This window comes from Arachis ipaensis, chromosome B7 (assembly GCF_059453495.1).
Source record: "Arachis ipaensis isolate K30076 ecotype BB chromosome B7, ASM5945349v1, whole genome shotgun sequence".
Lineage (NCBI taxonomy): Eukaryota > Viridiplantae > Streptophyta > Magnoliopsida > Fabales > Fabaceae > Arachis > Arachis ipaensis.
The window spans coordinates 112,378,359-112,389,525 of NC_142442.1; the positions used below are offsets into that span (position 1 = coordinate 112,378,359).

At 34.7% G+C, this 11,167-nt stretch overlaps 1 protein-coding gene across 5 annotated transcripts; it reads right to left on the bottom strand.

Moving 5' to 3' along the window:
- Positions 1–1,936: 1,936 nt before the first annotated feature.
- On the bottom strand, positions 1,937–6,249 carry LOC107609655 (protein NLP4). Of its 5 annotated transcripts, none has more exons than XM_088493759.1 (6): positions 6,179–6,249; positions 5,556–5,695; positions 4,582–5,417; positions 4,204–4,251; positions 3,190–4,096; positions 1,937–3,053 (listed from the first exon to the last, which is right to left on the bottom strand). In XM_088493759.1, the coding sequence occupies exons 2-6, from the start codon at positions 5,581–5,583 to the stop codon at positions 2,134–2,136; spliced, it is 2,739 nt and encodes a 912-aa protein (XP_088349885.1). In that variant the 5' UTR covers positions 5,584–5,695; positions 6,179–6,249; the 3' UTR covers positions 1,937–2,133. The 5 variants fall into 5 exon arrangements, with proteins under 5 accessions (XP_088349885.1, XP_088349886.1, XP_016167149.3 ...); XM_088493760.1 differs by having other exon boundaries at positions 5,910–6,226; XM_016311663.3 differs by having other exon boundaries at positions 4,582–5,695.
- Positions 6,250–11,167: the final 4,918 nt, after the last annotated feature.

Here is an 11,167-nt window from a genome sequence, read left to right on the forward strand (position 1 = left end):
AATATATTGCAACTTAAAAACTCACAGAAAAAATGAAGAAAAATAAAAAGAGAAAATTTTTATATATTATTGTAGTAATTTTGTCATAAATTTAAACCTCTATTTATAAACGTACATGAAATTATATTTTCAAACTTCATAAAATTCATTCTCTCTTGAGAATATTGAACCGTCTATCATAAATAGACATCCACCTAAGCATACTTATCACAACAATGTTAAGAAAAATTCATAGTAGTTAGTGCTTCATTAAGATCACGTTATATGTATCCAGTGGAAATGGAGATAAGCTTTAAAGTAGTCCCTGAAGTTGCACTCGAGTCTCAAAATAATCTCTAAAGTTAATAATTCCTCAAATTCGTCCCTGAAATTGCACTCCGAAACTCATAATAGTCCTTAAAGAATTTTCCATTCGTCGGAATCTTAAAACGACATCATTTTGAGAAGTAAAAAAAAAAATATTGAAAACAACGTAGTTTTATGTTTATTAAAAAAAAAAAGAAAAAAATAAAAACAAGTTAAACACCCCCTCCCTTTCCCTTTCCCTTTTCCTTCCCAAACTCTTCCCCTTCTCCAACCTATCCTTTTCCCTTTCCCTTCTCTCACTCATAAGCAAGCTTTCCTCAACCCTCTTTGTCGCCTGCCTCTATTTCGGTGCCGTGCCGATCCCCCTCCCTAACCTACCCTTTCCCCTTCCCCTTCTCTCACGCTTCCAATCTGCTTCTTCGCGCCACCACGAGATCCAAGTGCTCTTCGATCTCGCCGTTCAGATTTCACACTTTTCCACTATTTTCAAGCGCTCTGTCAACCACCCCCAACCCTCCGTCGCCACCGTCATTGCTCTCGAACCTGCTGCACTTTCCGGCGACTCCAAAACCTACCAACAACTCCACAACGAGGCAGGCGCTCCAGGCCACAAACAGAATGTCTCTCACGGTCAGCTCCAGGCGCTCTCCATTGTCCCGACTGACAGCCCCTCCCTAATTGTCGCCGTCTGCTCTCTGTTCTCCTCTTTGTCTCCCTCTGCATTTTTCTTCTTTTCTCTGCGGTAAAGGTGGATTTTTTTTAGCTATTTAATCATTATTGTTTAATATTTTGGATGATTATTGCTGCTGGTGATTGTGTTTTAATGTAGTTGCCAAGGTTAATTTTTTGTTATTTTTGATTCTGTAATTGTTGCTGTTTTTTTTGTGATTGTTGCTATTTAGGTTGATTGATGCTTGTTATATAGGTTAATTGATCTTTTTTAATTGTTGTTGATTTTTTTGTGATTTTTTGTAATTGTTAGTTTTCTTAACTCTAATTTTTGTTGGTTCTGATGATGTTGTTCTTGTTGTTACTATGACATTGAAGAAGAAGAACAATGAAGATAAGGATTAATTTTTTTTTTTATAAATATAAAACGACGTCGTATTGGAGATTAGGTTTTTTTTTTTAATAAATACAAAACGACCGTTTTAGTCCAGCTCAATTTTTCGGTAGCGATGAACGGAAATTATTTCAAGGACTACTATGAGTCGTGGAGTGCAATTTCAAGGACTAATTTTAAAAATTATTAATTTTAGAAATTACTTCGATGCTCGAGTTCAACTTCAAGAACTATTTTGAGGCTTATCTAGTGGAAATGCGATGCAAACAAGAGCGGTGCCATGATTGTGTCGCGCTGGAAACAACAACTAACGAATATGATTAATTTTAATTAATTATCTCATTTCTGTATATCAAAATCCCTAGGTGTCCTTTGCCTCTAAATTATTTATTAATTATCATCGAGAAACAATCAAAAACTTAAGCACGATAACCCTTAACATGCTTTCATTTAAATGATAATAAATCACATCCAGAACTTTCGTTCTTTAAGTAAAGTATTAAAAAAAAAAATTAAAAGATACTAAGAAAATTCGTTAGTCAAACTCTAATTAGATAGACTAAGAGGTAAGGAAAGTTGAACTTGATTATTGCTTCAAGCAATATGGATATATGTACATCTTTGTCCTTATAATCTGCCAAAACAAAGTCTTCAAAGAAGAATTGTTGAACCTTTAAACTACAAACTTTCTAAGATTGATTCACACAACATGACAAACAATCTTATAATTTACAAGTGAAAAAAAAGGTTCACTTCTATTATTGCTATCTAAATTCTAAAGGGTTTCGCATACTATGATTAGTATTAGAGAATTGAAGACAAAGCTTGATGGTGGTGCTCTCAGATGATTGACAAACTTCAATGCATTCTTCTAAATCATCATCACAGGTTAGTAGCACCCATTCATAATCATCATCCAAATATTTGAGATCAAATTTGTTCATGTCACTTATGCAGAATCTCCTACCAACTTCTTGCACAAGATCTTCATATCCCCAATTCTTTGGCATCTTGAACCTTGCTTTCTCATCCCCATATGTTACTTTCACTCTATAAGGTGCATCCTCCTTTTGAGTCCCTTTGCTTTTGGTTCTTGACAATGATCCATGGTGCCCATTTTTAAGGTTATGTTGACCAAGTGTTTCTTGACTTTGCGATCTTGGCATGACTACTTTTGCTCTATCTTCATTCAAGCTTTTCAATTCTGCTTCACTTCTTATCCTCTTCAACAAGCCATCGCCGCTAGAATTCTCTCCAACCAATAACACCATTTGATCTTTGCTACTATCAAAATTATTATTTGTGTGATGATGATTCTGTTGCTCAGCCATGCTGGAACATGGATGGCTAGAAATCGAGCTCTGGCTGCAAGAAGAGGACGGCGATTTTGATGCGCCTTCCGGACTCAGCGAACCAGGATCCGGCTGTATGCTTAGTGAGTTTGGATTATTATCACATTGCTTGAGATTTGAGAACAGGCTTGTTCCTGATAGATTTGGAGAAGCAGCTAAGTCTGGGAATTTTGAATAGAAGGAATCTATTTGGAATGCACCAGAAGCACCTTGGACTGAGTCAATCACAAGTTGAAGCTTCTGCAAGGAATGACCAACCTTCTTGATCTTCCTTGAAGGCCAACGTTTTATCCCATGTTGCCGGCAGATCCTTTTTAAGGTTGTAGTACAAACTGCAAAGTAATGATTCCATAAGGACAAAGTACCATAAGATTTGTATTAACTAGAACAAAGCTGTAACACAATAATGTTCTTTGAGTACAAAAAATGAGTCGCACAAACATTTTTCCATATGAATACAACACTTACCACCAATGTTCTTTGCTGCATCTTTTAGGCTTCCGGCGAAGTGTTGGCGAAGAACTTGCAGAGTGATAGTCTTATCTACTTTGCTCTTCTTCTTGTCTCCGGTTTTACTTGACAAGTTTCCGACATTATAAGTAGAACACTCCCCATTAGAGTCAAGGTTCCCTTTCAAAACAGAACTCTCTTGCTGTTGTTGCCTTTGGTCGGAGAAACTCGTCCCCATAGTTTCACTTGATTTTTCTTGAGCACCCAATGAAGCAACAATTTGACTCTGCAGTGGTTCTGGCCACGCTGCAGCACTAGCAAAAGTGCCACTATCTTCATGAGCTATCACTTCAGCTGAAAAATCAGTTTCCTCCTCCACTTCCTTATCTGATATAACCCTCAAGCTATGGCAAACCCTTTGTATGATCAAGGACAATGAAGTGAGCATCTTCTTCTGTTCATCATTGTCAATGCATTCCAAAGGCAAGAAGAACTCAAGAACAAAGTCATCTGAACTATTATAGATGCTTCGCAAGCGTATGGCGACTGCAGCGCGCAATCCAAACATCCTTGCATGATGAGAAAGTGGATAGTCTGTCTTGCTTAACAAAGTTATGTCGGGTGCGAAGCAAGGCTGATTCGTCATGAATGCTCCGCCGGCAACACCTTGGCCTTTTAACAAGTGATGCTCAGAGCATGCCTCATGAAAGACCTGGATTGAAGGGTCACCAACATAGCAAGCATGCTCCACTGGAGATATGCAGTGTGGATAGTTGTCTTCCGAGTGCCGGCATCCTTCTTTGCCTTGTTTGATGCATGGAATCCATGTCTGTGCCAATGGCAATTTGTGAATTTCACATGCAGATCTTAATACTTCTTGAATCTCAGGCAATGCAGTTTCATAGGACTTTTCACATGATGTACGCTGAAAATTAAAAAAAATGGAACAGTTCAGTTATCATAAGGAAATTGAGAAGTTCAAGTTCATTAAAAATCTTTACTCTCAGATGATTTTTTTTTTCCCATTTTTACCTTCACATTCTGAATAGTTGGAAGTTTTGAGCTTGTAAGATTAACAGCCTGCAAAATAACAAATTTCCTCCAATAGTTAAAACTAACAAATGAATCTTATATTTGAATAGCTAAAATAGAAAAATTCAATCACAAGTAAACAACATCATATTTGTCATAAAAGTATCAGTTTGAAAAGGATGATATTGAAAGAAGAGTTTCATAAAAATTAATTATATCTCCAGAAATAGCAATAGCACGATGAAAGGAAAAAGCTAGCAAACACAAGTTTCAAGTTTTCTTAGGATATTACAAATAACATATAAGTAATTACACAATAGAAGTTCATTATGCAAATAAAAGATAACACATAAGGAAAGTTGAGGAGGAAAATTAAACCTCAAGTGCTTGGCAAACACTTTCAAGTTCAGGGCGATAGTTGATTTTCTGTTGAGTCATGACAACTTCAACAACACCTAAGCAATTCTTGCTACCTTGCTCAAAGATTGGAAGTGCCAATGATCCTCTCACATCATAGACTTGAGCATGGTCAACTCTTGGATATTCATAGCTCCTGAAGAATCTAACATCAGGAGTCCACTCAGGAACCTTCTCCTTGTAAACTCTCCCTGGCAATCCGGGCACCAACTCCTTCGAATCCTCCTCGGCGGAGAACTGGTACACCTCCGAAATTTCCCTGTACTTTGCAAGGTTCACAGAGCTTGATTCAAGTGAGAATGGAAGCCCATTGGTTCTGAGAATCTGAGTGCCTCCTCTGTTTATAACTGGAATCCATATTTGTATAAGCATGTCTTTGTTTCTGTTCACATCTTTGATACACATGAGTGCCTTCAATAGCTTCTCAACTACATAAGATCCAGGTCCCGGATTAGAACTTGGTGCAATCCACCACCTTCTGAAAAACTCAGAAGGATTATTAGGATTTGGATTATTGTTTTCCACTGACTGATTCTCATAGTGATGATACTGTTGTTGCTGATTCTGGCTACAATTATTAGCAGCAACAACTAAGTCATGGCTAAAAGGTGGTTGTTCTTGTTGTTGTTCATGTTCCTGTTCTCGTTCTTGGGATTCAATTTGTTCAGTATCCAAGGAAGGCCAAGAGAAAGGATCAAATATGGGGTTTGAAAAAGAAGGACTTGACACATAGAAATCAGCAGATCCATCGGCAGCAGCAGCAGCAGAAGAAGAAGAAGCTGCTAACCAGCAACCATCTACAAAGAGTTCATTGATGTAATCAAAGTCCATTAATATTGATGTTGTTGTTGTTGTTGCTACCTCTGAAGGAGGTGGTGGCGGTGGTGGTAGTGGTGAAGGAGGAGGAGGAGGAGGAGTAGGTTCCAGCATGGTACCTGAAGATAACACTCCACCATCTCTCATGTTGGTGCTCCCAAAACAGATCTAACAAAACAATCTTTCTTGTCTTAAACAAAAAAAAAAAAAAGGTAAGAGGATTCGGATTCGGCTTCTTCAGTCTTCAAACAGTTTCTTTCTGCCAAAAAAGTAGTCAAATAATGTCAGCAAATGAAAAAAAGAAAAGTTGATGAATGAATCATGATTGTTTCTACTTTTTTCCTACTAAAAATCTGATGCAAGCTAAGGTCAAAGCAGCACATACATATATACAATTATATAAGTTTTGATTTTATCAGAATGAAAACCAAAAAATGAAGAACAGAATAGATTCGAGGTTTGAAAAGAAAAACCTAGATGCAAAGTCTTAATCGACGAAGCAAAAGGGTAAACAAAAAGAAGAAAGTTGGAGGCGAAACATGGTGGACATGCTCACCAAAAAAGAAAAGATTCTCCTCTATAACACTCAGAATATAACACTTTATGTGCAAGATTCCAAACTCTAGCTATAGTGAGTGAATTGAAGGAATCTTTTTTTCTATGCGGTTCCTTTGTATCAAGACGAAGAAAGGAGGGTCCTCCGGCAAGCTAAAAGCGAAGATAGAAGAAGGGAATAACTTACCATGTAAAGATTCTTGAAGATACTCCAAGTTCTGGTTTTTATTATTTTATTTGATATTTGGTGCTGTGCACTCTTTTATAATTGTCAAGTTCATGCTGATGTCAATAATAATAATAATTAATAAATGGAGGTGAGGAGTAAGAAAGCAACAAACAAGAAATGCAAGAAATTTATTTAATAAAATAAAATAGGAGATGGTGGGTTGATGATGAATATTGATGGATTCTTAGGAGGGACCCACCGTGACACAAGAATGAACCTTGTCCTGTGTGTGTCTAAAAATGATATAAATAATTAGTTTAGTTTAGTTTAATTTAATTTTAGGGATACAAAATAACAATTCAAATAAGATTGAAGTGTAATGGTAATAAATAGAAGATAGATGTTGACATGTATGAGTGAAACGAAGGAGGGGGCATTGGAAAGTATGTGAGGGAGAAAGAAATCATGGAATGCTGATGATTCCAACCAACTGAGAAGAAGAATGAAGATACTGATAACCGATGCCACAAATGGTGGGTCCCACTCATTGGAACTCTCGCTCTCTTTTGAGGTAAAGTCAAACTCAAACCTCCCCCATCAGCACACAAACATCCCTTAACTTTGTTCTTCCTTTTTTCTCCCAGTAGTTCTATCATTTGAACGTACTCTAATTTGATTCTTTGACTTATCTATAATAATATATAAAGGAAAGGTGAAAATTTGGTGTTTAATTTTATCTTTTTATTTATCTTTATTATTATAATCTAAAAATATTGTTCAGTTCTTTTCTAAATTTATTTAAAAGTCACGTTTTATAATTACTAAAATTTATATATGAATTTTTATTTATTTTGTTAATATTTTAATTTATTATTCTAAAAATGTTGAATATTTTTTATTTTATTTAATATCTAATAAATTTAAATTTTGAATTTTTTATTATTTTTATCGTGATTGACTTGATATAATCGCATTGTATAATTGGTAATTTTAAATTTTATCATAATAATTATTTTATGTTACTGTAATACTGAGTATTGAATATTTCTTATTTTATTTATATTGAACGTAACATTTTATTTTGTTTAATCTATAACAATATATAAAGAGGATTTTCTATAATAATATATGAAGAGAATATGAAAGTTTGATGTCCAATTCTTTCTTTCCATTTTACACATGCGTGATGCTAGGTAATCAAAAAATAATTATAATATAGAAATGTCATGTAAAAATTTCTATTCTCTTGATAAGCAAGTGATATACACCTCCTTATCACTTATTCTCCTTATCACCTACCATTTTACTGCATATTTGGAGTCATTAATATTTTTTCTAAAATCAGTTTCAGTTTCTCTTAAATCAAATTCTCAACATCTCTCAATCACATTATTATCCATTAAATGGAATAATTCTCTACAAAAATTATGGAAGTTAAATTAAAAATTTTTAACAATTTCTACTATACAACTTATATTTTACACATAAACTATTAAAAAATAAAAAATAAAATATTACAAAAATTTAAAAATAATTTTTTAAAAATAATTATTAACTCGTTATATTAAAATTAACAAATAAACATACATATGAATATTAAACAAAAATATTAAAATAATTAAAATCATAACCTACTAGTGCACATATGAGATAATTTAAAGAATACAATAAGACGTATAGTTTAAAATTTGATAATATTAATTATAAAAATTTATTAATTATAGACATCATAGGTATGAAATTATGAATATTATGAGTATAAATTATGGATGTTATTAATATGAAATTATGGATGTTATGTGTATAAATTTATGGATGTTATGAGTAAATTTATCAATTGAATAAATTAAGTTAAGAATTTGACATTTTTTTAAATTCAATTATGATAAAATTTAAAAATATTTGTATTAACTTTATAGTTACTTATGCAATAACTAAAAAATGATACGTGTATGGATGTAATATCTAATAAACATGAATTTAATTTTTAAATGTTAGTTGTACGTAATTATGGATGTTATGTATATGAACGTATGAATGTTATGTGTATGAACATGCATAGTAGTACAATATAATTATAAATACACATAAAAACATAAAAAAGAAATAAATCGGTTCATTACCATACCTCATCAAAACTAGTGTGATTTTTCATATTCTCAAAAATTGGTTGACTGACAACAACCTCGTTGGGTGAGTCCGTCTGTTGTTCAAATTCTTCATCAGCACCTTCTACCATAATTACCGTATTAAGGTCGAATTCAATTGCCATACTATTTGCAATGATAAAAATGACTTCTTGTAAAATTCCTCGGCCTATTCTAAATTTCTAAGTGTGCTTGCAATGGTATTAGAATTGTGAATTTTGAATGAAAATAATTGAATTAATGGAAACAAAACCATATTAGGGTAGCTTTCAAGTTTTGTATCTCCATTGAATGATGATAAATGACTTAACAAAAATAAAAAAATCAATTACAATTAAATCATTTAATACAAATTATCATTACCGTTCTTTATAGTTATTATTAGTTTTTATTGTATTCTTAAATATAAAAATTAAATCATAAAAAAAAATATTAAGTATTGATTACAAGAATGTTTAATAGTAAGGAATATAATATTATAATTAATGTCATTAATAAATGGAGCTGATAAAAATATGATAAGTGTATTGATAGGAGAGTGAGATAAAAAATAAAATTGTTATTAAATTATATAAATGAAGTAAATTATAGAAAGTTTTAGCTAATTATGACTGAAAATTTTTTGTTACCAAACTTTTTCCTTTACACATATGCACTATAGCCCAAAATCATGTGTCTCTTATCATGGGGCAGTTTCTATTATCATGGAGTCAATTTGTATGTACAGTTATTGTTATTTTTACTATTCCATATATATTATTCGCACTCTCTTATATCATTATTATCATTATCCTTTCTCTTTGTATTTTTATTTTCACTCTTTTCTAATTCTTTGTTCTATTTATATAAATTTAGACGTTTCACTACAAAATTCTGCATGTACAACTACAATGAACAAAAAATATGAACAGCAAACTTCTTTCTTTCAAAAAACAAAAAAATGAGCGAAGAGAGAGCACACATGAGGGGGTAAGGGGAAACACGGGGAGGAGAGTGTGGATGGGTGTGCTTCCAGTGACAAGGAGGGTCTTTCTCGGGATGATTTTCAGAAGGTTCCTAAGGTCTCTTTTCGAGATAAGGTTATTGGTACAGCAAGGTCGAAGGCCTTTGTACTTGTCGGATCATTATCAGGGGATGGTATTGCGACAGCAGTAGACAAGCAGGGTGATTCCCAGCCACAATGTGTAAGTTTTAGGATAGAGGCGAAGACCTGTTTGACCGAATCTCATAGAGAAGCCTTGGTGATTAAGGTCCTGAACAAGAAGTATAGTTACACAGCTCTTTCTCATAAGCTGAGGGTAGTATGGCGCATCAAAGGAGGTTTCACTTTACTAGATGTGGGATTTAGGTACTTCCTAATTAAATTCGATGTTGTTGAGGATCGTGAGAAGGTCATGCTTGATAGGCCTTGGTTGATCGAGGGTCACTACGTCGCGGTAAAACTATGGGATGTTGATTTTCAACTTAGTGAATAATCTTTTGGTTCTACGTTAGTTTGGATTCGGGTCTCCGGTCTCCCAATCTGGTGTCATCAGGAGCAGGCAATGCTACGTATTGCAGCTGCAATAGAAGTTCTGGTAAAATTTGATTTGGCCACCAAACTGGCAGAGAGGGGGAGATATGCATGTGCTTGTGTTCAAATAAATTTAGAGGTGTCGGTGATCAAGAATATCATAGTTGAGAGTGTCTTTTACGATGTGGAGTATGAAAATCTAACTTTACTTTGTGAATTTTGTGCAAGATATGGCTATGATAAATCTCAATGCTTAGGTAGGGTTCCAGGTAAGAGAAGAGGGTTGAATCTATTCAGGGGGAGGGGCAGGGCGGCGACAAGTTAGATTCGAAAATTCAAAATTCAGGTAGAACGGAAACTGTTGATCCAGCCGATAATTTAGGCAAGGATAATGATGCTAATTTGCGTACAAAATCTGGAGATAATTACGTGTATGGGAATAAGGCCAATGGCAAGGAGGCATGTGGAGAGGGAAAAATGGACTGGCATAAGGTGCTGAAGAAAGAAAAATTTAAACTGGGTCACAATTTAACAATGAAGGCCGAAGGTTTCAATCAAATCTATTTTGGCTCCGGTGGCCACCAGAGGTCTAAACCTCAGCTTTCACGAGGATCCAGAGAGCAGAGAGTCTGGTTCGGACATGAGGCAACCCAGCAACGTATGCCATCGTCTACCCATACGCCAACAACGAGAAGGCCCTCCATCAAGAAATGTCTGCATCTGGCATCATTGCAAAACTCGCCGGTTGGAGGCGTGGCAGGGGATGCTCCGGTCCTTGAGAGTCTAGCCATGATTCATTTTGAGAAGGGAGTAGCGCCACCGCTAGTTCCTGTGAGTGGGGCCCAGAATTTTGGCGTTGCATCAACGTCTGAAAAGGAGGGGTGCAAGGAGGTACGGAGAGCGCTACGCCACCGCTAATCTCATTGATTGTGGCTCGGGATAAATATGCATTATAATGAAGTAGAAGGTAGTGGTGCATGGAGGCCCGAGTTGTTCCGTTCTAGGGGACATGTCTTCTACTGAGGTTGGTGGTGCAAGTTAATTTCACATTTTCTTGGTATTCTCTTATTAATTTTATTTAATCGATAGTTTAAATATCCTAGTTTGGAATATTAGGGGTGCTTCTAATAAGTTAACCCAGGTGAATTGTAAGAAACTTGTTAGAAAATTTAGACTTATTTATTTTTATTGAGATTGAGACCCAGTCTCTCTTTCAACATTTAAAACTGCTCTGAAAAAAGGCTCGGTTACTATCCTGTGGGTATAGAAGAGGTAGTTGGGCATAAAGGTGGTATCTGATTCCTTTCTTCAATGCAAGGTACTTACTGCAAATTGGTTGATGCTTGC